Consider the following 26,250-nt stretch of genomic DNA (forward strand, 5'->3'; position numbering starts at 1 on the left):
CAAAAATGCCAAGCACAATGTTGTCCCACAGCAGATACTCATTTATTAAGAAACACCAAGCCTCTGCTGTTAGCTCACCCTCTTCCTTCAGGTCCTTATTTTTTTTTTCCTGCTTTTTCTCCCCAAATCCCCCTGGTACATAGTTGTATATCTTAGTTGCAGGTCCTTCTAGTTGTGTAGTAAGTCATTTCTCAGAGGGGCCATCACTGATTAATTTTTTCTCCTTAGCACAGCCTAGCATATTATATGTTAATGCTCATCTCTCTACTCAAATATAATGTCCATGAGGAGTGGCTTTTGTGTTGTTTGCAGAACCAACCACGCCTGACCCGTAATAGGTGCTCGATAAATCTGTGTGGAATCAGTAGATAAATGGGTAAATTTACTCAGTCCCCATCCCACAGTGACCTGTGCTACTGTATTATATAGCAGGTACTGGGGAGTGTTCACTAGGATGCTGGAGGTTGGCGGGAAGAGGCCTTGTGTGCCTTTTAAACCTCACCACCTCTCGGTCTCTTCCCTGCGGAGAGGGGAGAAGTTTGGAGATTAGGTATATATGACCACTGGAATTAGTAAAAAGGGCGGTAGGGCACCCAAAAGTCAGGAGACAGGCCCAAAAGGGGGCAGGGGAATACCGAAGGCAGATTCCGGGTATCCTAAGTTGGTACTCGGGCCAGCGCTGCTCAGACTGTCACTTGCCCGCTTCCCCTCCGGGGGATTTTCCTAGAGATTCTCCAACCCTGGATTTCTTAGGCAGAGCCAAGGGGAGACATCGGCCGAGCAGGAATCAAAAGGGCCCAGATAGGGCGGGGGTAAAGAAGCCAGTGCAGGTCACCTTGCTTTGACCGGGTCGCAGCAGAGCCAGTCGCCTCAGCTCCCCTGCCTGGAGTTTGCGGCGTTCGCTGTGCGGGACTGCGGGCGCACGAAGTCCCCGCCCGCGTCGCAGGGCGCGCAGCATCGGCTTCGCTCGGCCCCGCGCCGCGCCAGCGAGCATGGCTGGGCGGACCGCGCTGCGGCTCGTTTTCCGCTGCCGGGGCTCCTGCTTCCGGAAGGCGCCAAAATCCTGACCATGTCCTTGTTCGAGGAGTGTTCGCGAGTGTTCTGAACGGCCACGGCGCGCGCGCACGGGAGCCGCTCCTGGGCAGCTGGGCAGAGAGGAACGCTCCTTTCTCCAAACTGTCGGTCCTGGCGGCAGGCAGCGGACCTAGGGAAATCTCCAGGGCGTCTCTGACGCTGAGAGCAAGCTGGGAAGAATGTGCAGTGTGCCTGAGCCACGATCCTAGGAGCAGGTCTTTCCTTATTCCTTAATGCAACAGGTCGGGCAGATTTCTGGGGGAGGGGGGATCCTGACGGCGGGCTACAGGTATCTCAAGATACCTGACTTCTAGGTGGAACCAAGCTCAGGCCCAAAATAAGTACCTCCTGTCCCAAACATTTACTCTTAAAGGACGTTTCTAGTGTTAAGGAGCAGTTCCATCTCCTCTTCATGACTGCCTCCTGGAGGCGGTTTCTAGCCACTTTCTGGTTTTCACCGTAGCAAAAACTTCCAGAGAGAAAGATCCCAATGATAACCCTGATTTGCTGTCTGCTGTGAGAAGCCGCATGTATACCACCATGTGCAGTTAGATTTTTTAGAGCATCGGTAAGGGGATGACCTTTATTATAGTGTAGCCTATTTCCTAGGAAGAGAAAGCCTTAAGTTCTAAGTCTCCTGGAGCTTATCCTATTGACAAAGAGCCCCTGGGTCACAGGACAGGGAAACTGCAGAGGAGGATTGGAACAGGTGAAGGCTCAGAGAGCCAGGAATCAGTGGGCATGAGGACTCTGAGGCTCCAGGGCAGGGTTGCCCAAACAGGAAATGGAGAGGCGATGAAGCTTTCCTTCTGCTCCCCATCCAGGGAAGGTTTATCCTGAAGCTTCTCTATTCCCCCACCCTTCCACCTTGGCTTTTCTCTCTGTGAATCTTGCAAAAATGAAGCCTTGTTCCTAGGGGGAAGTCATTATCTACGGATGGACTGAGTATCTCAGATTCTTCAAGCTCCTGGGCATGAGGTGACCTCACTTGAAAAGAATGGACTTCCTCCCACATCAGGTATCATATCTTCCTATTATGTGGACTAGAGCTATCCAATAGGAATATAACATGAGCCACAAATGCAAGCCTCATAATGTAATTGTTAATATTCTGGAAGCCACATTAAAAAAAATAAAAAGAAACAGGTCAAACTAATTTATGTCTATAAATAAAATAATGTATTTTATTTACCCCAATATATCCATAATATCATTTCAACATGTAAACAAAATAAAAAATTATTAATGAGATATTTCACATTTCTTTATATCAAGTCTTTGAAATCTGGTGTGTATTTTTACCGTTCACACCAGCCACATTTCAGGTGCTCAATAGCCACATGTGGCTAATGGCTACCATGTTAGACAGTAGTGTTTGGACCCTGCTTCCATAGATGATAAGCTGTGAGTGCCTTGCATATGACAAATATTCACCAAAACTTTATTTCAGTCCTGCTGAATTATTATAATGAAAAAAGATATGTGTGTTTATGCATGTTGGTGTATGTTTACTTAAAAGCCGGTCTTAGACCATAATTCTAGCAGAAGAAAGTTTGAAATGCAATTTGGCTCTGCTCATCTTCCTCTGCTTTCCTCCATCTCTCACCTCCTTACCTCTGTCTTCAGCCCATCCAGGCAAACCCTTCACACACATTTCCAGATCAATTTGAGAAAATGCCGCTTTATTTATGTTGCTTGAAGTCTTGTCCATAGTTTGTGAAGATTGGATCAAGATGTCTTTTCTGATTGATAAGAATTCCAGAGAAAGAAAACCGTAAAATTGCAGGAGAAACTTATCAAAGAACTAATACAAAAAAAAATTTCCAGAACCAGATTACATGAGTCTCCATATTGAAAGATCCCACCTAGCACCCAGTACAGAGAATAACAAAAGACCTACACCAAAGCCGATCATGGTGAAAGTTCAGAATACCACTGACTAATAAAAAGCAACCTAGAAATTTTCATACACTTCAATGGTGACTAGGACTCAGAATGGACTCAAACTTTTTAGCATTGGCATTGCAGCAATGTACACAGAAAACCAACAAGATTTGATGGTAAAATAGTCTCAGAGGTTGTCCTTTTCATATCCTGTTTCTCAAGAAGTAACTATAGGGTTTAGACCAGAACTAAAACTACAGGTTTTAACCAGAACAATGGGCTACCAAGAAAGAGGAAGACAAAGCAGTTGGCAAAACAGAAGAGTGTTGAAGATCTGTCCTAAGATATCAGCTGTGCAGTTGGCCTGAGAGCAGTCAATCCAGATGAGATCAATGGAAGAATCCAGGAGGAACATGACCTGGAAAAAAATGTGTTCAATAATTTGAGCTTCCTGAAAATCATATTGAGAGAATATTGGAGGGAGTTGGGGGACTGACCAATAGGCACAGAAAGAAAACAAAACAAACAAGCCTAAACAAATGAAAAAAGAAGGCAGTTATTAACTCCAGGAGGGAAAAAGTGCAGGAGTGGAAACCAAGTAATGATATATGATTTGGCCCATTTGCTTCAAAATTTAACAATTTTTATACAGTCATAATAATGTAAACTCAGAATGCTTAAATGTTTATAGAACCTGATACTGTGACATAACTAATTATGTCTCTTGGCTTTGAAAAGCTCTGACATAATCCTGGGAATCTAGAAGGCCATGTGCATATGCGGAGCTGTGCACATGCTCAAGAAAGACCTCAGAAGACTCTTACTGCTCACTTGGGGCCTACCTTGAACCTCTGCACAAGCGGGAAGTGAAGGCTCAGGCGGTGTTGTAAACTGTCTGCCAGAGCATTGAAAGTGTGCCCGGCACACACACACAACTCCTTGGCAAAGGCTGGGACATTTATTGTTGCAAGGCATTTAAGGAAATCTCTGCATGATTATTAGATGACCACTAAGATAACCGATCAGAGACTTTCATGGCCGAGCATGACAAGAAAAACAGATTTTACAGAATTAGTTCAGGAAAGTCACTAAACAAACAGCAGCAACAACAGCAACAGTGAACAACGGTAATACACTGGGGGGATGGGGGAAATCGGATTTCCGGAGTTGCCACAATACACTATTCAGAATGTTCAGTTTTCAACAAAAATTGAGACATGCAAAGAAACAGGAAAGTAGGTCAACAGAAAGCAGTCAATAGGAACTGTCTTTGAGGAAGCCCAGACAATGGATCTACAAGACAAAGACTTTAAATCAGCCATTAGAGATGTATTCAAAGAACTGAAGGAAGTTGTGTCTAAAGAACTAAAAGAAAGTATGAGAACGATAAGAGTGACTGATAATAGGTATGAGGTTTCTTTTGAGGGTGAGAAAATATTCTAAAATTGATTGTGGTGATGGTTTCACAGCTCTACAGATATACTGAAAACCACTACATTGTACACTTTTAAAGGGTGAATTTATGATATGTGAATTATATCTCAATAAAGATGTTATCAAAGAAAAAATTTCTGAAAAATAAGGGAAAGGACTAAAATTAGGTATCAGCATCATTCCTTTTGATCTAGACATGTGGCATAATTAATTTTTCTCTTCCGTCTCTTCTTGGGTTTTAAACAGAAGAAAAGGAGCCAGCCCTGTGGCCAAGTGGTTAAGTTCACGCGCTCTGCTTCGGTAGCCCAGGGTTTCACCAGTTTGAATCCTGGGTGTGGACCTAGCACTGCTCATCAGGCCATGCTGAGGCAATGTCCCACACAGCAGAACCGGAAGGACCTACAACTAGAATATACAACTGTGTACTCGGGGAGCTTTGGGGAGAAGAAGAAGAAAAAAGAATAAGATTAGCAGCAGATGTTAGCTCAGGTGCCAATCTTTAAAAAAAAAAAAAAGGAGGTAAAATACCAAATTGTCAGTTGGTCTCCTCCTGAAGACCATAAACAGGAATTCAAGAAAAATTTTGATTTCTTTTTAAAGGAAGTTTTGCCAGGGAGGTAATAGTTTTTTTCTTTAAAGGAAAAATAAAGTAATTATTATTTGAGAAATATGAATAAATGAATGAGTGAATGGGCAATGTCTCAATCATCCCTGAATGAATCACTTCAGACAGTCTTGGTATATGGTATTCCTGTTAACATTCCCAGCTGATCAGCTTCTGAGCCTGAATGAGTAGATATTACCCTTAGAAACTGGGGGGATCTCACTGTACGAGACTCCCCACCTTCTCTCTTTGCCTTCAGTCTCTCCAGCTCAGGGCCAGTGATGGGCAATTCACCATTTCCTTGTTGGACAAAGTCACAGTCACTCAATTTTACTTCTTTCTTTTCCTTTCTCTTCTCATAAATTTTTTGATGATGGGGTCACTTACAAAGATTGATTTTTGCAGAACTTGAACCTGGCCATTTAAGAGTCACTCTCAGCCTTGCAGAGAGTAAGTCTTGAAGCTAACTCCTGGAAATGCCACTCATCTGAAACTCAAAATAACAAGAAACTACTCATCTTGAGCATGAAGTCATAAAGAGGAAAATCATGCCTGTTTGTGTTAATTAGAATGTCCTTGCTCCTCCCTCATTTCTGCTAAAAGATGCTACTCACCAGTCAAGGCATTTCTTCAATACTGCCTCCTCCGTAAAAACTGTTTTATTTACTTCATTTCTTCCTCTAAACTTCTCGATACCACAGACTTAGCACTTAATTTTAGGCTTTATCTTTTGCATTAAAAATATTTTGGGGGGGACTTAATATGTGCCAGGCCATGTAGGTACTGGAGACAAGCAGAGAATGAACTGAGCAAGAAACAAAAAACCCCAACTCTTCCCCATGTTCTGCCCTCCTCTAACTAGATTGAGCAGGGAACACTGTACACTTTCATAGTATGTCCCACTGGGCCCAGCACTGTGTTTCTGCAAGTCTTTTCTCTCAGCCATATGAAGTCAATGTTCATATCTTCATATGCTGAATTCCAAAACTTTATAGCACGTCTTGAATTTCTCAAAACTATCACACGTATTCCTTTAAATGTTTTCTTTTAAAAAGCTTAATTTAAAAAAAGTATCCCCACAGATTTATTTGAAAATGGGGGTAGCACAAAGATAGAATCACTATACTAGTTTCTAGACTGATTCAATTGCTTTTTTCCTAATGCCTAGTTCTTTCCTTTGAAATACTTAACATACCTATTATTAATTGATTTATTACTTGTAAGGGTTTGCTCACTATCTGCTTTCCCTGTCCAACTGTAAACTCCAGGAGGGCAAAGGTCACATTTGCCTTGCTCACTACTAGATCCACAGAACCTACCACAGTATGTACACATAGTAAGCACAAGGTGAATATTTATTGCACTAGCTAGAGATCAAGATTTATAGAAATGCTAGACCAAAGTGTAAGTCACATCTTTCTTGAGTAGCATTTTACAGTTAATGAAACCTTTGATGTTGCTCCAGATATAACTTGGAAAATTATCCTGATTCAATCATTAAATTCAAAGAGCCTCCTTGGACTATTTTTTTTCTGGCCCGAAGCTATCTGTCTGCTTTTTCTTTTTTTTTTTTTTTTTCCTGATCTAATCAGAAGACCTTCATCAAAATTACTACAGCCTAAACTGACTGCATATTTGGTCACATTTATTTACCCTTTGTAATCTCCTGTCCTTTTAGAAGGGGCCTACCCTGCCCATCACACTGCAGAGATGACAGAACAACTTCCTCTCACTTGCCCCCAATAATTATCAGTAATTATCCCTGTAGAAAGGATTTTCTTATTGAAACAGAAGTTTTAATAACTTTTGTCCCAACATTAGTTCATTCCATCTTCTTCTTTCTCCTGAACCAATTTTAAATATAGTTGAAGCATTAAAATACATGTGAATGGTGGTACTATGAAGTATTCACTGTCCCTTAAGCAGGAGCCCCAGGCAACAGTAACCTTCTTGAAGGATTTGCTGCCAATGAAGTGTGAAGATATCCCTTGGCCGGAGTTGAAAGCAAGAGACCAAGCAGATGTCACTGGCACACAGCTTTTAAAATGGTTTGTCCTAGGGAAAATGCTGTTTCTCCACAGGTGTTCATGGGACCCTGTCATCAAGATGTATACAACCCCTGGAAAGCAAGTCCTACATGTAGGTACATTAGAGAGCAAAGTTAGTATATAATTGAAGGGCATACAGAGCAAATGGATGATCTTCAACATTCAGCCAGGACAGAGAGCCCAGAGACACCAGCCATAGCTGGTACCGTCTCCCAGAGCAAAAAGAACATCAGAAGATGGGTAGGATTTCGATGAGGGGAAGAAAGGAAGAGGGAAGAAAGCAGGAGAATTCTAAGCATCAGGAAGAACTGTAGCAAAGACAAGAACAAGGAAATGACATGGTGGATTTAGAAGTTATGAAAAGACCAGTATCTGGGGAGAAGGTTCTCAGGAGAGAGCAACAGAACGGCAGGTTGCTGCCAGACCTGCTTTCTAAAAGTGTTTTTTTGTGCTGCCAAGATTCTGTTGTGTGTTTTAAGATGAACACCTTCCATGAGTATTAAATATCTTTCACTTCTTTTCTTCTTCCTTTTTTTCTTTCTTTCTTTCTTTTTCTTTTTCTTTTTCTTTTTTCTTTTTTTTTTGCAGAGACTTATTTGCAAACCTTTTAAAGATCATGGAGCTACGTGCAACTCAGTGTGGTCATTTGTTAAGAAGAATAGATACCATGGGCTCCTTAAAGAATGAGAGTTTCCAGCTGGTTGTGGTTGATGGTATAGATCGCTGCACTTTCCTGGTTGCTGAGAAACTTGGAAGGCCATTTGTGACCATCCTTACCATCACATTGGGAATTTTGAATTTTGGGCTACCTGAGCCTGTGACTTATGTTCCAGCATTCTCCTCCTCCTTAACATGTCGCATGGATGTCTGGGGCTGAGTGAAGAACTCCGTGATGTCCTTCATTTCTACCTTGAGGGAATATCCACACTCAGTTTGACGACACTATCAGGGAACATTTCCCGGAAGGCTCTAGGCCAAGTGTTATTTCATCTTCAACGGTTAATTCTGACTTTTTGCTTCCTAACCCTGTTTGTATTGCAGGTTTAATGGCCAAAGCTGTTGAACTAGTACTACAAGTAAGTAAAACCTTTGTGTTCCATTTGGATGTGAAGGATTACCCTCACGATGGTGCCTTTAGTGCAGAGATGGCATTTGCTCAGCCATAGGGTAAATGTAGGTTTACCTTTCAAAGAAATTGCTAAACAGTTCTCCAGGGTGGTTGTACAATTTCATATTACCACCTGCAACATCCCATGGTTTCTGTTACTCCTCATCCTTGTCAACATTTGGTGATGTCAGTCTTCTTAATTTTAGCCATGCTGGTGAATGTGAAATGGTACCTCTAGTTTCAATTTTTATGTCCTTGATGTCCAATGATGTCAAACATTTTTTCATATGTTACTAGCCCTTCTTATGTCTTCTTTTGTGAAGTGTCTGTTCATCTTTAGCCCATTTTTAGTTAGGTTGTTTGTCTTTTTATTATAGATTTGTAGAAGTTCTTTACACATTTTGGATAAAAACCTTTTGTCAGATATGTGCATTGTGATTACTTTTCCCAGTCTGCCAATTGCCTATTCACTTTCTTACGAGTGTCTTTTGATGAATGGAAACATTCACATTTGGTACAGCTTGGTCTATCAATTTTTTTTCTTTTAAGATCTAAGAAATGTTTGCCTTTCTCCAGGTGATAAGGATATTCTCCTATGCTTTCTTTTTCTATAGGCTTTATAGTTCTAGACTTTATATTTAGGCCTATGATCCATCGAATTAATTTTTGTCTATAGATGTTTTAGGGGCCCATGATTTTTTAAAAAATACGTAGATATTCAATTGTTCTTTTGTCTTCAGAGCAGCCTGCTGGGATTTTGTTTTGGGATATGTTGAATCTATTGATCAATGTTTGGAGAATGGAGATCTTAACAAAATTGAACTTTTAGATCCATTAACATGGTACATCTTTCCATTTATTTAGATTCTTTCGAATTTCTCTCAGTAATGCCTTGTAGTTTTTAGTGTAGAGGTCGTGGGCATTTTTTTTGTTAGATTCAGTCCTAGGCATGTGAAGATTTTGGATTTTTCGGATTTCAGTTTCCAATCACTTTTGCTATTATGTAGAAATACAATTGAGTTTTAGATATCAACCTTGAGTACTGCGATTTAAATAAATTCACTTCTTAGTTCTGTTGGGTTATTGTGTGGCTTCCACAGGATTTTCTATATAGACAATGGTGTCTCCTACAAATAGCAGCAGTTTTCTTCTTCCTTTCCAACCATTATTTCTTTTGTTTATTTTTCTTGTTTTATTGTGCTGGCTAGAGTTTCTACTATGAAGTTGAATAAAAGTGGTGAGAGCAGATGTCTCTGCTTTGTTTCTCTCTTAGGTGGAAAGAGTTCAATGTTTTACTATTAAGTATGATTATAGATCAAGATTTTTTTTAATATATCACTTTCATCACATTGAAGAAATTACTTTCTATTCCTAGTTATGCTGAGTTTTTATAATAATATATATTAATAATATTAATATATAATAAATAATCATATAAATAGTAATAATAAATAATATAAATATATAAAATAAATAATAATAATAAATATATATAATAATATAAATATATAATATATAATAAAAGAGTATTGAATTTTGTCAAAGGTTTTTTCTGCATCTATTCAGGAGATCATATGAGACTTCCTTTTTACTCTATTATCGTGGTAAATTGACCTTGAAATCCTTGGATAAAAGGATTGATCATGATGCATTATCTTTTCTATATATTGCTGGATTTAATTTTTAAATATTTTAAAGGATTTATAAATGATATTGGTCTGTGACTGTCTCTTCTTGAAATGTCTTTTTTAGGTTTTGGTATTAGGGATAAGCTGGTCTCATAAAACTTGGTTGAAATTTTACCCTCCTCTTCTATTTTATAAAAGAGATTACATAAGATTCATATTATTTATTTCTTAAATAGTTGATAAAATTCACCAGACAAGTCATCTAGGCTTGCAGGTTTCTTTTTTGGAAAGATTTTTGATTCTGAATTCAATTTTTCTAAAAACATTTAAAATTTAAATGGGTTCATATAAATTAGCTATTTAAAGCTACTTATAATGCTGCAATGAACATAGGGGTGCAAGTATCTTTATGCCTTTGCATTTTCAAGTTCTTTGGATAAATACCCAGCAGTGGGATAGCTGGATAGTATGGTAGATCTATGCTTAATTTTCTGAGGATACTCCATACTGCTTTCCATAGTGGCTGCACCAGTTTGCACTCCCGCCAGCAGTGTACGAGGGGTCCCTTCTCTCTACATCCTCTCCAACATTTGTTGTTTCCTGTCTTGTTAATTATAGCCATTCTGACCGGAGTGAGGTGATACCTCATTGTAGTTTTGATTTGCATCTTCCTGATAGCTAATGATGTGGAGCATCTTTTCATATGCTTGCTGGCCATCCATATATCTTGTTTGGAGAAATCTCTGTTCAGATCCTTTGCCCATTTTCTAATTGGGTTGTTGGTTTTTTGTTGTTGAGCTGTATGAGTCCTTTGTATATTATGGATATTAACCCCTTATCTGATATATGGTCTGCAAATATGTTCTCCCAATTGTTAGGTTATCTTTTCGTTTTGTTGATGGTTTCCTTTGCTGTGCAGAAGCTTTTTAGTGTGAGGTAGTCCCATTTGTTCATTTTTTCTTTTGTTTCCCTTGCCCGGTCAGATATGGCATTTGAAAATACGCTGCTAAGACCGATGTCAAAGAGCGTACTGCCTATGTTTTCTTCTAGAAGTTTCATGGTTTCAGGTCTTACATTCAAACTTTTAATCCATTTTGAGCTGATTTTTGTGCATGGTGTAAGATAATGGTCTACTTTCGTTCTTTTGCATGTGGCTGTCCAGTTTCCCCAACACCATTTATTGAAGAGACGCTCTTTTCTCCATCATATGCTCTTGGCCCCCTTGTCGAATATTAGCTGTCCATAAATGTGTGGGTTTACTTCTTGGCTCTCAATGCTGCTCCATTGATCGATGTGTCTGTTTTTGTGCCAATACCATGCTGTTTTGGTTACTATGGTGGGTCTCACAAAGAAAAATCTTCCACATGTTCTTCAAAGAAGGAAGACACCAAATATCCATTTCATGTTCTAGTCTCCACTTAAAAAATGAGTAAAAGGAAAGAAACACCCCCGGGCGCCAGGAGCTGAGTGTAGACAGTCATCTTCCTCATAAATGCAAAGCGTCTACAGCTGGTCCAGAGAGGAGAGGGGAGGCTTGGTGGAGTTTCTTGTTTTTTCTCTCATTTCAGCGTCAAGTGGAGCCGAGAGGGAGGAGCAGCAGGAGCAGGAAGAAAAGGGGAGCTTTGAAAGGTAAGCTCCTGCCATTGAGCCCTGTGCCCCAGAGCTGGCCTCCATCTCCTGTCCCTGAGCGCCCAGCTCCGTGGGCTCGAGGATGCCAGGGACAGAGCCTGTCCCTCAGGAAACAGAGCCCTCAGGGAGGCTCCCGGGAAGGAGATGAAAACCTGAGGACTTGCCAGATTCTGTGCTGGGAACTTAAGGCCCAGGCCAGCAGGCGTCTGGAACAAGTTCTCATCCAGCAGGGGCATGTGGGCTGTGGTGGAGGTGGAAGCACTTGGTCAATGACAAACCTCAACCCATCAGCAGCCTTGCCATCCCCGAAAGGGATCGCGTGGCCTTGGACACTGGTGCCTGGGCTCCAGAGTCTGACCTCAGAAAGTCTCCCCTAAGGCACATTGCACGCAGCCTCCTGTAAGAACCCTGGGCCCCCACCTTCATCGCTGTGACACAGTCTCCTGATTTCTAGCTTACAGAGCTGGCCGGAAGGACCTGGCAGAAGTGGTGGGCCTGATGCCCCTTTCGCAAAGGTAAGGCATCTTGCCCTTCTCTCCTGGGCTTCTTCCTCGCAGAGTCTCTGATGTGCCCCAGGGCTGCAGGCAGCTTGGGGCTGAGCTGGGAGGAGAGCCATGAGACAGGGGGTGGCAAGAGGCATGGGGTGAGGGACAGCAGGAGAATTCGGTGAAGTGAAGGGAGGGCCAGGGAGGCCCATGGGTCTCAAGAGGCCACCCGCAGCTGGCCTGCCCTGCTGTCCCAGGGCCCTCTGCTCCTGGCTACAGCTTGTGCATCTTGTTTCCCGCAGCTCCTCGGGGAGGCTGTCTTATAAGGGATGCTTCCATCACTTGTCATCTCAAGACTCCCCTGGGGAGGCGTGCAAGACAGCATCTGCTAGAGTCCGCCAGCAATGCAGGAAGCCTGTGGAAGGTGCTCCTCTCACCACGACTCCAGCACTTTCCCTGGCTCTTCTGACCCAGCGCACTCTACCTTTGGCCTCCACTCTGCCAGCAGAACCTCCATCGGCCTTGACCAGAACTCCACTCGGCCCTGTTGCCATGAGCTCAGCTCCAGGTCACTCCCGTTGGCCGTTTCCCAACTCAGGCCACGGCCTCGTGAGCCGCCGCCTTGAGTTCCTCTCCCGGTGGAACATGATCAAGGTCTGGTTCTTCCCCGTGTCATCACACTTCGAGTCCCAGCAAGGGCACCTGTCCTGCCACCGACCAGTGGCCTCACTCTGGGGAGGCCCCACAAATAGGGAGGGAGAAACTGATAGCCCCTCAGTTGCCAACCCTGATGTCCAGAAGCTGCTGGAGACAGAAATCACAGAAAGAATACAAACAATGAAACAAGCCAGACAGAGAAAGACAGATACTGCCTGGGGTCACTCACACGTGAACTCGAAAAACAACAAAAGAAAGGTCAATTCACAGAAACAGAGAGTAGAAAAGTGGTGGCCAGTGGCTTTGGAGTGGGAGGAAGAGGGAGAGGCAGGTAAAAGGGGACAAACTTTCAGCTCCGAGATCAAGAAGCTCTGAGGTCTCATGTCTGATGTGGGGCCTAGAGTCGAGAACACTGAATTGTCTAATTGAGATCAGCTAAGAGAGCAGCACTTCAGTGTCCTCACACGCACACAGAGTCCATAAGTGAGGGGAAAACAACAGTCAGAGTTGAGGACAGAGGAGAATGGGGGTGTGAGTGCCTGGGAACTAGATCAAATTCCTGGGAGAACTTCAGACTTTCAAAGGCCATGGGATAGGTGGGTTCAAACCAAGAATCCAGGAGACGCAAGGAAGCGGGTGACATCTGGCTTCCAGGTGGAAGAAATAGAAAACTAGCTAAGGTCTAGAAGGCCCGGGAGGGTGGAGGGAGGCAGTTGGAGGCCAGTTGGTGGCGGAGGGGCTGTGGTCCAATCGGCTGCCCTCCTCTTGCCTCCCCCCCTCAGGAGCCCCTGTGACATGGCCACAGTTCCATGATGAGGGCGTGGGGTTCTAATCTCCAAGTCACTCCCAGTGCTCAGTTGCCTGAGAGTAGGACTGTATTTGAGATATGGAAACTCCTATCTTAGATCTAAAAAGCATTGTTGCTACCTGGTTGAGCTCCAGTTCCGCTTCCTGGGTGATTGGGACCATCCTCCGCATCCTGTATGGACTGGGGCTCTTCCTCCTGTTCTTTCCCTGCCCCAAAAGGAATTTGCCCTCACAACTAACTTACAAAAGGAGAAACGTCAGGAAGGTAAGTCAGAAGGTAACCAGAAGATGAGTCTCTCTTCTTTTTTACTGTGATTTCCACTCCTCTGAATCAACGAGAGGGACTCCAGGGATGGGAAAGAATAGAACATCGTCCTTCTAGAGACAAGCCAGGTTGGGTGGGCAGGGGTGAGAGTGGGCACGAGGATTTCGATCCGAAGATCTCCGAGCAGGAGTCCCGGTGTGGTAGAGGGCTCCAGGGAAAGTCCCCAGGCCAGTGACCAGTGGCCATGGACGGGATGCTGAGTGGGATCTGTGGGAAGACAGGCCCTGAGCACTGGTTCCCCGGCCACCTTCCCGGGGCAGGGGTCTCAGGCGGGCCTTTTCTCTGTCGTGGTTGATCGGAGGGCAGAGCTGAGCCCCCGAGAGCCTCTGGGCAGGACCTGGAGTGGGGGCTGTAGCCTCAGGAAGCAAAGTCCTCCCTGAGGAAGCTCACAAGATTCTGTACATCTGAGAATGTGTGCGTCTCTTGAGCAGAGGAACAGTGACAGAAGATGCATGGTGGTCCCACGTGGGGACCTTCTTATGATCCTCAAAGAAGGAAGACAGCAAATGTCCATTTTGTGTTCAATTATCCACTTCAAAAGGAAGTAAAAGGGAAGAAACGCCGCAGAGCCCCAGGAGTTCAGCGTGGACAGTCATCTTGCTTACAAACGCTGTGCGTCTGCAGCTGGTCCAGAGAGAGGAGAGGGAGCCTTGGGGCTCAGCCCCCACAGTTTCTTGTTTTTTTCTCTCATTTCAGCATCAAGTGGAGCCGAGAGGGAGGAGCAGCAGGAGCAGGAAGAAAAGGGGAGCTCTGAAAGGTAAGCTCTTGCCGTTCAGCCCTGTGCCCCAGAGCTGGCCTCCACCTCCTGTCCCTGAGCGCCCAGCTCTGTGGGCTCGAGGATGCCAGGGACAGAGCCTGTCCCTCAGGAAACAGAGCCCTCAGCGAGGCTCCCGGGAAGGAGATGAAAACCTAAGGACTTGCCAGATTCTGTGCTGGGAACTAAGGCCCAGGCCAGCAGGTGTCTGGAACAGGGTGTTGCCCAGCAGGGGCATCTGGGCTGTGGTGGAGGTGGAAGTGCTTGGTCAATGACAAACCTCAACCCACCTGCAGACTTGCCATCCCCATCAGGGATCCCGTGGCCTTGGGCACTGGTGCCTGGGCTCCAGAGTCTGACCTCAAACGGTCTCCCCTAAAGGCACACTGCACGCAGCCTCCTGTAAGAGCCCTAGGCCCCGCCTTCATCGCTCTGACCCAGTGCCCTCATTTCTAGCTTACAGAGCTGGCCAGAAGGACCCGGCAGAAATGGGGGGCCTGATGCCCCTTTCGCAAAGGTAAGGCATCTTGCCCTTCTCTTCTGGGCTTCTTCCTCGCAGAGTCTCTGATGTGCCTCAGGGCTACAGGCATCTTGGGGCTGAGCTGGGAGGGGAGCCATGGGGCAGGGGCTGGCAAGAGACCTGGGGTGAGGGACAGCAGGAGAATTTGGTGAAGTGAAGGGAGGGCCAGGGAGGCCCATGGATCTCAAGGGGCCACCCGCAGCTGGCCTGCCCTGCTGTCCCAGGGCCCTCTGCTCCTGGCTACAGCTCCTGCATCTTGTTTCCCGCAGCTCCCCGGGGAGGCTGTCTTGTAAGGGATGCTTCCATCGCTTGTCATCTCGAGATTCCCCTGGGGAGGCGTGCAAGGCAGCGTCTGCTGGAGTCCGCCAGCAATGCAGGAAGCCTGTGGAAGGTGCTCCTCTCAGCATGACTCCAGCACTTTCCCTGGCTCTTCTGACCCAGCGCACTCTACCTTTGGCCTCCACTCTGCCAGCAGAACCTTCATCTGACTTGACCAGAACTCCACTCAGCCCTGTTGCCACGAGCTCAGCTCCAGGTCACTCCCATTGGCCGTTTCCCAACTCAGGCCACGGCCGCATGAGCTGTCACATTGAGTTCCTCTCCCGGTGGAACATGATCGAGGTCTTGTTCTTCCCTGTGTCATCACACTTTGAGTCTCAGCAAGGGCACCTGTCCTGCCACCGACCAGTGGCCTCACTCTGGGGAGGCCCCACAAACAGGGAGGGAGAGACTGATAGCCCCTCAGTTGCCAACCCTGAGGTGCCGAAGCCACTCGAGACAGAAATCACGGAAAGCATACAAACGGAGGTCTGGGAAAAAGAACCAGATGATCCAGGCACTCCTCAGATGCTCGAAGCACACGGTATCATGTCTGGGCTGAATTTCCGCTGGGGCCTACCCCTCCTGTCCTTGGAGCCTGCAGATCTGAAAGCATGTGAGGCTCAACCCTCGGCCCTTCCACGGTCCCCTTTGCCCCCCGCAGCCACCTGTGATTCTGGGGCCCCCTCGAAAGCTTACTTTACACACTTCATGGGAAAACCTCTTGAGCCTCCTCCAGGTGACCAGGTCTTAACTTTGACGACAAAACCATCAGTTCCTAGGCTGGCCCGTCCCCTCCCCGCTCCCTCACCTGTGTGTGAGGAAGATCAGAAGGCCCTGGGAGGGGCCCTACCTGGCGAAGGCAGTGGGCCCTCGGAAGCCTCTCTCTTGGGACAGGAGGGCCGGCTGCCTTCTCCAACCTTCCCATTCAGCCTCTCAGAGAGGAAAGGGCAGAGTGGGACCTTCGTGGGGGCCGAGCAAGGCCGTGGAGAGCTGAGTTCAGGGTCCCCAGTGGCCAGGAATGAGCCTCGGGAGGAGACTAGGGGTGGGGCCTCAGCAGAGCCCTGCCGTGGGGTGGCAACACTGGAGGGGGAGTCATGGTCCCAGTCTGGGAGCCAGGTCGGGGGAATAGGAGACACCCTAGGGACCAAACCCCTCCAGCCCCTGCGTGAAAAGGAAGAGGTTTTTCACGACAGCCCTTTCAGAAAAATGTTGAGACGCCTCCTGCCCTGCCTGAGGCCCAACAAGGAGGAAGCGCCAGAGGATCCCCTTGCAAAGGCAAGCCCGCGTCAGCCACCGCCCAGAGCCAGGCACGGGTCACACATAGGTCGGCGTCGGATGGCGGGGCTGTTCAGGCGCCATCGACAGTGACATCCTTCGTCTGCGTCCCTGGAGAGAAACTTGAGGCTTGCCGAGAACTTCTGGCCTCCCAGTCGAAGCATCATCAAAACCATTTCAGGCCTGGGAAGCTGGACATACCTGTTACCACGACGTTCCCTCCTCCCCAGACCAGAGAAGAACAATGACAGAGGACAGTCCCCAACCTACCTCCAGGGACCACAACTGTCCGACTACGAGGGAATGGATCGGAACAGGCGTGGCAACTGGACCTTGCCATCCAGGCAGCCGCGGTCCCCAGCCAAACCCTGCCAGCCTGGGCTGAGGGTGGCAGCTGCCTCAGCCCCCATCACCAGCCATGCTGTCTTCAGATACGTGTCTTCTGGGGTCAGTCAGACTGTGTCTGACAGACCTTGCCTCATAGGAACACTTGATTCCCCAAAAGTGGAAGTGGAGGAACAGAAAACCTGGTTTTTCTCCTTATCCCACCCTCTGTGCTAATGGTGTCTTCCTACCCCAATTTTCCCCAAATACATTTTTTTTCTCCTTAGAGGTCATGGCTTCTGTCTGTGCCTTGCTAGTGGTAAAAATGGGGGGTCAGGCTCCGCCCTTCCTGAGTGTCTGCTTTGGCTTCCAGAAGGGTCAGGGCCATGGGGGGAGGCTGACTGCAGTGTGGCTCACGTGCCCTGACCCCAACTCCCTCATTGCACCTGAAGTACCCATCACGCCATCCTTAGGAAAACAAATGGAAGCTTTAGAATATTTCCAGATGACCAAAACCTCTAGACCCCAGCCCAGGATGGGCCCCGCCTGTCCTCTCCTGCGTTCTCTGGCCCTTGAGCTTCTGGGGCTGTAGGGAGGGCGTTTGCAGAGGCTCCAGGAAGTGTAGAGACAGATTCACAGGTCACAGAGTGGGGTGGGGGGGGAGTGTGGGGCAGTGCTGGCCCTGAGTCCGGAGGGGGAAAGCTTGCCCCGCATCTCGAGCTCTTGGTGGGAATAGATGACACTGCCCCGGGAGCTTCTTCTGTCCCTGCTGAAGCTGCCATGGAGATGGGCCTCTGCAACCCTCTCAGCCCAGCGTCACCCTCCCTCTTTCCTTGTCACAGTCTGGAACAGCAGCGACGACCATGACTGAGCTCCAGCCTCTGAGGGTGGGCGGTTGGGGAGCACAGAGGCTGCTGCGGGGCTGTCCTCTCTGCCCAGAGGAGCACAGGGCCCTGCTCTCCTGCACCTGCCTTCTCCTCCTGGGGAATGGAGCTGGGGGTGAGTGTGTGGCGGCATGATCTGATGGTGGGACACTGTGCACCTAGGGTGGGACCTGGGAGAAGGAGACAAAGTGCCACCAGAGTTTAACCATTTACCTATTGAAGGACAGTTTTTGGTTTTATAACTTTATCCCCTATGAATAAAGCTGCTATGAACTTCTTGTGAAGGTTTTTGTGTGAACCTAAATTTTTCTGCACAGTAAATATCAATGGCAGTGAGTAACGAAGGTTTGAAAATGGGCCCGCCTCCAGGAACTTAGAAAGAATGCAACACGCATTAGAGGTTGAAAGGTTGAAACAGAGCAGAGAGAGTAAACCTAACACCATATCTTGGATTTGAGCCATTTCCTGAGGAAAAGTCCATTACCTAACGCATGGCACAGATGCCGAGGACGTGGGAGGGACAGGTATCACCACATTTAATAAAACACCATCAGAACGTATGTGGACAGGAGACCCCTGACCTTTAACCTGTCAGAAGCTCTTTGTTCTTCGTCTCCAGAGAACATTAAGTAGACAGAGATCCACACCTATGGAGCAGGTCCCCTGAAGGAACTGGATTTCCACTTGAATTAAGAAGAAACTGATGGTTGCTGTGGACTCAAAGTATTTGTGAATGAACAGACAACTTCAGTTTCTCATTTGAATATTATCACAGAATCACTAGATTAAATGATAACGGAATCCCCTGAATCCGAACAGAGCAAGAAAATGTCAGTGTGTTCCCGGCCTTCCTATCGTTTCTCCAGGTCCTACTGAAATAGGGAATATTGAATAGAAGAGAAAAGGGAACCTTTCTGAAACTCGTCTTAATATCGGAGCAGCAGGCAATTCCTGTACTTCTGTCTTCTGCTATGACAGAGATAGAAATCATCGTGTATGTCAGGGAAATAATCCAATTTCCCTAAATTTGGGGTGGGCGTTCTTTATTTAATACCAGGGGTTCCCCTCTACTATTGACACTGTTCCAGTTGGATTAGGTTTCCTGGAAGAGCTTTCTGATTGATTTACATTTTAAAACACATTCGCTCCTCATCCTTTCTCTGTGCTGGGAGGCAGGCCAATTCAGGGAACACGCGTGAGGCCTGAGTCATGTCAGTCCCCGCTCTGAGCAACTGGCTGTGAGGAGGCCCTGACAGACCCGGAACTCTTGTGCGGGAGTGCCTAAAAGCGGGACTCACTGATCACAGTCATGGGTCCTAGCCCAGGGTCCCCATTTGGAGGAACGGCTCCCCCTCTGGTCTGCAGATCCCAGGAGGCAGCTGCTGCTTTGGGTGCAGCTCCACCTGTGGGATGAGCCCACCAGGCAGTCACAGAGTGGACGCTTCCTCTGAGTAGCTGCCTTCCACCCGAGTGGTGTTCCTTTTGTTTCTGCTTTCCTCAGCAGTGACGTGAGGTCCCAGGCTGCATCACAGAGACATTCCCACAGCTGACCTCCCTGGGAATGCCCTGATTGATGCCTTATTTCCTTACACTCTTCCCTGGAAAATAGTGACTTCTATGTAGTCACGGAGAAATCTTCAGGCAATCTATGGCGGGGTGTCTTTAAAAAGTGGCCTAAGGGTGGCGGGACCAAGATGACAGAGTGAGTGGTCTTCTTTGTCTCTCCCCCGTCGAATCTGCAAGTAATTGGACATTCACCGATTAACAAAGGATTTCCAGATAGCATCTCAAGATGCCTAAGAGTCGCGTGCTGCTATGCATCGGAAGGCAGACGGACTTCCCCCTGGGAGGAGGTGGAAACAGGTGAAAACTCTCCAACCCTTGACCTCTGACCCCCGGACAGCCTAGTTCCTGCAAGAGGCTCTCTTCCAGCGGACTCCCCCATAGCATCGCCACACACCAAGGGCAGGAGTGCGCACTCACCAGCGGAGCGACAGTGGAAACAGGTGACAACAGCCCTATCCAAGACCCTGGCGATTACACCTAAGCCCAGGGGGAATCTCCAGGGTCCCGCACCCACCGGCAGGGAAGGCCTCTGCTCGCCATTAGCAGGGAGGCCCTGCCCAGAAACCAGAACAAAAGAAAGCTCCCAGCGAGCAGATTCCCTGGCATGGCACCAGACCGCCAGCTGCTGCTGGGCCCACAGTTGCTGGCCCTGCACGGGTCAGTGCAGTAGGCGCCGGATTTCCCATGGACATGCTTGGTGACAGGGTTGGAGCTCCAGTGCACGGCTCTGTGGCCCGGTGGGAGGCTCCGGGGTTCCACACACCCCTGGCAGGGAAAGCCCCTGCTCGCCATTAGTAGGGAGGCCCCGCCCAGAAACCAGAACAAAGGGAAGCCCCCAGCAAGCGGGTTCCCTGGCATGTCACCAGACTGCCAGCTGCTGCTGGCCCCATGGTCTCCGGCACTGCCCGGGTCGGTGCAAGGGGTGTCCGGACTTCCCGTGGATGTGCTTGGGGACTGGGTGGAGCTCCAGAGCCCAGTTCTGCAGCCCAGGGTGAAGGTCCAGGGTCGCACACCCCCTACCCCCACAGGGAAAGCCTCTGCTCGCCGCCATTAGCAGGGAGGCCCCGCCCAGAAACCAGTACAAAGGGAACTCCCCGCGAGTGGATTCCCCGGCACAGCACCAGCCCACAAGTTGCTGCTGGGCCCATGGTCTCCAGCTGTGCACGGGTCGGTGCAGGGGGCGCCTGGAGTTCCCATGGACATGCTTGGGGATGGGGGTTGGAGCTCCAGCGCCCAGCTCTGCAGGCGGGGGGAGGCTCTGGGGTCCCGCACTCCCCTGGCAGGGAAAGCCTCTGCTTGCCATTAGCAGGGAGTTCCCGCCCAGAAACCAGAACAAAGGGAAACTCCCAGAGAGCGGATTCCCCAACACAGCACCAGCCAGACAGCTGCTGCTGGGTCCACGGTCTCTGGCACTGCACAGGTCAGTGCGGGGGGCACCCGGACATCCATGGACGTGCTTGGGGACTGGGTGGAGCTCCAGCGCCCGGCTCTGCAGCCTGGGGGGAGGCTCCAGGGTTCTGCACCCCCCAGCAGGGAGGACCTCTGCCTGCCATTGGCAGAGAGGCCCCACCCAGAAAACGATCTCAAGAACTCAATCCCATTCACGATTGCAACAAAAAGAATAAAATACCTTGGGATAAATTTAACCAAGGAAGTGAAAGATCTATACAACGAAAACTACAAGACTTTCTTGAAAGAAATCAATGATGACATAAAGAGATGGAAAGACGTTATATGCACATGGATTGGAAGAATAGACATTGTTAAAATGTCCATACTACCTAAAGCAATCTACAGATTCAATGCTATCCCAATCAGAATTCCAATGTCATTCTTTACAGAAATTGAACAAAGAATCCTAAAATTCATATGGGGCAACAAAAGACCCCAAATTGCTAAAGCAACCCTGAGAAAGAAGAACAAAGCTGGAGGCATCACAATCCCTGACTTCAAAACATACTACAAAGCTACAGTCATCAAAACAGCATGGTACTGCTACAAAAACAGACGCACTGATCAATGGAACAGAATTGAAAGCCCAGAGATAAAACCACACATCTATGGACAGCTAATCTTTGACAAGGGAGCTGAGGGCCTACAATGGAGGAAAGAAAGTCTCTTCAACAAATGGTGCTGGGAAAACTGGACAGCCACATGTATAAGAATGAAAATCAATCATTCTTTTTCACCATTTACTAAAATAAACTCAAAATGGATCAAAGACCTAAAGATTAGGCCTGAAACAGTAAGTCTTCTAGAAGAGAATATCGGCAGTACACTCTTGGACATCAGCTTCAAAAGAATCTTTTCGGACACCATAACCCCTCACATGAGGGAAACAATAGAAAGAATAAACAAATGGGACCTCATCAGTCTAAAGAGCTTCTTCAAGGCAAGGGAAAACAGGATTGAAACAAAAAAACAGCCCACTAATTGGGAAAAAATATTCACAAGTTATTTATCTGACAAACGGTTAATCTCCATAATATACAAAGAACTCACACAATTCAACAATAAAAAATCAAACAACCCAATTACATGAACAGACATTTCTCCAAAGAAGATATACGGATGGCCAATAGACACATGAAAACATGCTCATCATCACTAATCATCAGGGAAATGCAAATCAAAACTACACTAAGATATCACCTTACACCTGTTAGAATGGCAAAAATATCCAAAACCAAGAGTGACAAATGTTGGTGAGGCTGTGGAGAAAAAGGAACCCTCATACACTGTTGGTGGGAATGCAAACTGGTGCAGCCATTATGGAAAACAGTATGGAGATTCCTCGAAAAGTTAAGAATAGAAATACCTTATGACCCAGCCATCCCACTACTGGGTATCTATCCTAAGAACCAGAAATCAGCAATTCCAAAAGTCCCATGTACCCCTATGTTCATCGCAGCATTATTCACAATAGCCAAGTCATGGAACAAACCTAGGTGCCCAGCAACTGATGATTGGATAAAGAAGATGTGGTATATATATACAATAGAATACTACTCAGCCATCAAAAAGGACAAAGTCGTCCCATTCACAACAACATGGATAGACCTTGAGGGTATTATGTTGAGTGAAATAAGCCAGACAGAGAAAGATGGCCTCTGTATGACTCCACTCATAGGTGGCAGTTAACATATGGACAAAGAGAACTGATCGGTGGTCACCAGGGGAAAGGGGGGCGTGGGGGGAGGGCACTAGGGGTGAAGTGGTGTACCTACAACATGACTAATAATGATGTACAACTGTAATTTCACAAGGATGTTAACTATCATAATCTTAATAATAAAAAAAAGCCCTAATGTCTTCACAAGAAATGGACATGGAGGTCTAGAACAAGTACCGAACAGGGTTAGGTTTTAAACTTCGTGGAACGTGAGAAAATCACATTGGGATTGTCAAGAATATGATGCACTGGGAAAATAAGTCATCCAAAGTACTGAATTGCACCAACTTTTTCTTCATTGACTAAAGCGATCACTGGATGTCTCTCCATCATTCTGTTAATGTGATCCATTATAATGATTAATTTTTTTGAATGTGAAAACAACCTTGCTTTCAGGAACTCCACTCTCTTTATCAGTTTTTGTGTCCATTTGCATTTCCCCAAGAATTTTCATTTCTTTATCTGAAGCACTGGTGGATTTCCCTCATCCTCTCTCATTCCCTCCACCTTGCTGGAGTTTACCAGCGTTCTGATGCAGACCTCAGCATTGTCCTTCCTAGCAGAGGAGTCTGGGATCAAAGAAACAGGCAAACTGGGAGGCTGAGTTGGAGGACGTGGCATAGCTGTTAACAAGACCAGGAACCTCACGCTTCAAGAAAAGCCACAATCTGCTTCATGAACGGAGATGCACAACTGGTAAACAAATCTTAAGCAGAATGTAGCACAGTGAAGATGAGAAGATTCGTGATACTAAAGTGAACACATACATTGTGTTCAGATCCAATGACAACTCTTATCATTTGCAGTTCAGAAATGAGGAAAAGTAGTAGGACATTTCTTCAAAATGGTACTTTATTATCAGGATGAAGGCTAAAAATTTCAGTTTGGTGGCCTATTAATAAACACATGAGGATTCTTTTTCGTTTTCCCTTTTTTCTTTCTTACTCCTCTGTTGCTATGCTAGGCATATTTGAGTGCCCAGTATCTACTTAATGGCTTATCAGAAGGCCATCCTTATGATATAAGCACAATCAGGTCAAAATTGTGTTGAGCTCTGTGGGGTCAAGAACACAAGACTGAGAGTCAAGGGACTGTGTGAGAGGCCTACCTCTGCCACAAACTAGACGTATGACCTTAGGCAAGTAAGTCACGTGGCTCTGACCCTACTCAGGCTTTGTCTGGAAGAGGTATGCCTGCGCTCACAGAATCTCGAGGTTCCTCCATATTGCTTGAACCTGTTAAAAAATTCCTGCTCTCCAAAAATTTGTGATCCAGGAGAAAAGTCAGACATGCCCGTGGATGATTCTGCTACCGAGCAAATGCTAAAAGATGTTTAATAGAAGTGGAATGAAGTATTTGGAGAGATGGACTTTGGACGTTTCTCTGAAATTCTGTTAAAAGGAGGCTTTTCTGGAACTGGACTTTAAGTCACCCTTAAGATGTGACAGAACTGTGGGGAAGGTGCAGAGCTAAGGAAAACCTGGATCAGAGCAGCAAAGCAGCGTCGCAGTGCTTAGCATCTTCAGAAGCGGCGAGTCACAGACGGTATTGGTGAGAAGTGAGCCCCTGGGAACGTGCTGGTTAGAATGCCTGGACAGAATGCAGAGCTAGGGGTTGGCCCATTGCTCTCAGTAATCCCATATTCAGAGACACTTCCGATGCTCTTTTTTGTATCAGATCCTACAGATCCATGTTATTTCTGCCACACTTGAACTATTAAAGTATTCAGTGGTCAGTATTTTAAGTGGAACCATGCCTGACACTTCATAAATGCGATGTAAGTGTTTTGAAATAGAAAGTGAATAACTTCCCACTATGCCTGCTCCCTTTCTTGATATGCTCTATTTGTTTCGTAATTTTCCCTACATCATTTGATCATAGGAGGCAATAACATAGCAGACTGGAATTCCCGTCCCAGCTCCAGAAAAAGGTCTTTGTTTGACTGATGAAGAATAAAGTTGCTTTATCTGTTGAGAAAGACATTAAAGATCACTTTGGTGCCTGCTAAGAGAGTTACTCTGCAGCAAATTATTCTGTGATCACACATATTCATAAATTGGAAGCGTATTTATCAGATTAAGATAATAAGAACAACTTATACAATACCTGTTTTGGTATAACTAAGATTATCTTTTTATCAGGTAAAAGATTATCTTTCCTTAGGTCTTTATGCATAATTGTGTAATAACTATAAAATTGGATATCTAAGCACTCGTGTGTACCAAACCATTCCTAGAATCAATCATTTGTAGTCAGGAAATGATGCCTCTGTTCTCAGGTGGATTTCTAGAAGACTAAGTCCAAGGGAGGAGCCACGCACAGTGATGGCTCCTTTCCTGCCCACTGAGTCCATGCTCCTGGCACTCTCCCATCAGCCCACGGTCCTCACTTACCTTCCTTCCACAGAAATTAGGAAAGAGGATGGGCATCGGGTTCCAATGGCTGACAACCAAAATGTACTATGAAATGTAACTCAGGGTCTCTAATGGGACAGACACCCATTTACTCTGAGAAGGCTGTGCTACTGAGGTTATGTGAACTTCTTGCGTATGCAATGTGAGGGTTATCTGCGGGAACTTCAACTTCATAATGTGCCATGTCTGTGTGGGTATATTTGTTTGTTTTATGTACTTCAGGCTGATCAAAGAAAATAACAAACAAACTACACTACCAAATAGAAATTCCCTCCACTTTCTTGCCTTTTTTCTTTTCATTGTGGTAACATTGTATTATGACATTATATGGCTTTCAGATGTACATCATAATATATTTCAAATTCTGCGTAGATTACATCATGTTCACCACCCAAAAACTAATTATAGTCCATCACCACACATGTGAGCCTAATCACCCCTTTTGCCGTCCCCCACTCTCCTTCCCCTATGGTAACCACCAATCCAATCTCTGTTGCTATGTGCTTGTTTGTCATTATTTTCATCTTTTACTTATGAGTGAGGTCATACAGTATTTGCCTTTCTCCCTCTAACTTATTTCACTCAGCATAATACCCTGAAGCTTCATCCATGTTGTAACATATGGCCAGATTTCATCCTTTCTTATGGCTGAGTAGTATTCCATTTTGTATATATACCACGTCTTCTTTATCCATTCGTCCTTGTTGGGCACCTAGGTTGCTTCCAATCTTGGGTATTGTGAACAATGCTGCGATGAACATAGGGGTGCATGTATCTTTATGCATTTGTGTTTTCAAATTCTTTGGATAAATACCCAGCAGTGGTATAGCTGGATCCAATGGTAGATGTATTTTTAATTTTCTGAGGATACTCCTTACTGCTTTCCATAGTGGCTGCACCAGTTTGCACACCCACCAGCAGTGTACGAGGATTGCCTTCTCGCCACATCCTCTCCAACACTTGTTGTTTCCTGTCTTGTTAATTATAGCCATTCTCACTGGAGTGAGGTGATATCTCATTGTAGTTTTGATTTGCAATCTTCCTGATAGCTAATGATGCTGGAGCATCTTTTCATATGCCTGTTGGCCACCCATATATTTGCTTTGGAGAAATCTCTGTTCAGATCTTTTGCCCATTTTTTAATTGGGTTGTTGGTGTTTTTGTTGTTGAGATGTATGAGTTCTTTGTATATTTTGGATATTAACCCCTTATCTGATATATGGTTTGCAAATATCTTCTCCCGATTCTTGGTTGTCTTTTCGTTTTGTTGATGGTTTCCTTTGCTGTGCGGAAGCTTTTTAGTTTGACGTAGTCCCATTTGTTCATTTTTTCTTTTG

At 46.0% G+C, this 26,250-nt stretch overlaps 1 protein-coding gene across 5 annotated transcripts; it reads left to right on the top strand.

Annotated features, from left to right (window-relative positions):
• Nucleotides 1-1,039: 1,039 nt before the first annotated feature.
• Nucleotides 1,040-17,163, top strand: LOC103545619 (spermatogenesis-associated protein 31E1-like). 5 transcript variants are annotated; one of them, XM_070587000.1, is made up of 10 exons: nt 1,040-1,289; nt 1,991-2,092; nt 8,086-8,120; nt 11,349-11,409; nt 11,864-11,924; nt 12,197-12,548; nt 13,457-13,623; nt 14,380-14,440; nt 14,894-14,954; nt 15,227-17,163. In XM_070587000.1, the coding sequence occupies exons 9-10, from the start codon at nt 14,926-14,928 to the stop codon at nt 16,644-16,646; spliced, it is 1,449 nt and encodes a 482-aa protein (XP_070443101.1). In that variant the 5' UTR covers nt 1,040-1,289; nt 1,991-2,092; nt 8,086-8,120; nt 11,349-11,409; nt 11,864-11,924; nt 12,197-12,548; nt 13,457-13,623; nt 14,380-14,440; nt 14,894-14,925; the 3' UTR covers nt 16,647-17,163. The 5 variants fall into 4 exon arrangements, 4 of the variants coding, with proteins under 4 accessions (XP_070443101.1, XP_070443100.1, XP_070443102.1 ...); XM_070587001.1 differs by having other exon boundaries at nt 1,125-1,316; XM_070586999.1 differs by having other exon boundaries at nt 12,197-13,623.
• Nucleotides 17,164-26,250: the final 9,087 nt, after the last annotated feature.

This window comes from Equus przewalskii, chromosome 20, assembly GCF_037783145.1.
Source record: "Equus przewalskii isolate Varuska chromosome 20, EquPr2, whole genome shotgun sequence".
In the NCBI taxonomy this organism is placed as follows: domain Eukaryota; kingdom Metazoa; phylum Chordata; class Mammalia; order Perissodactyla; family Equidae; genus Equus; species Equus przewalskii.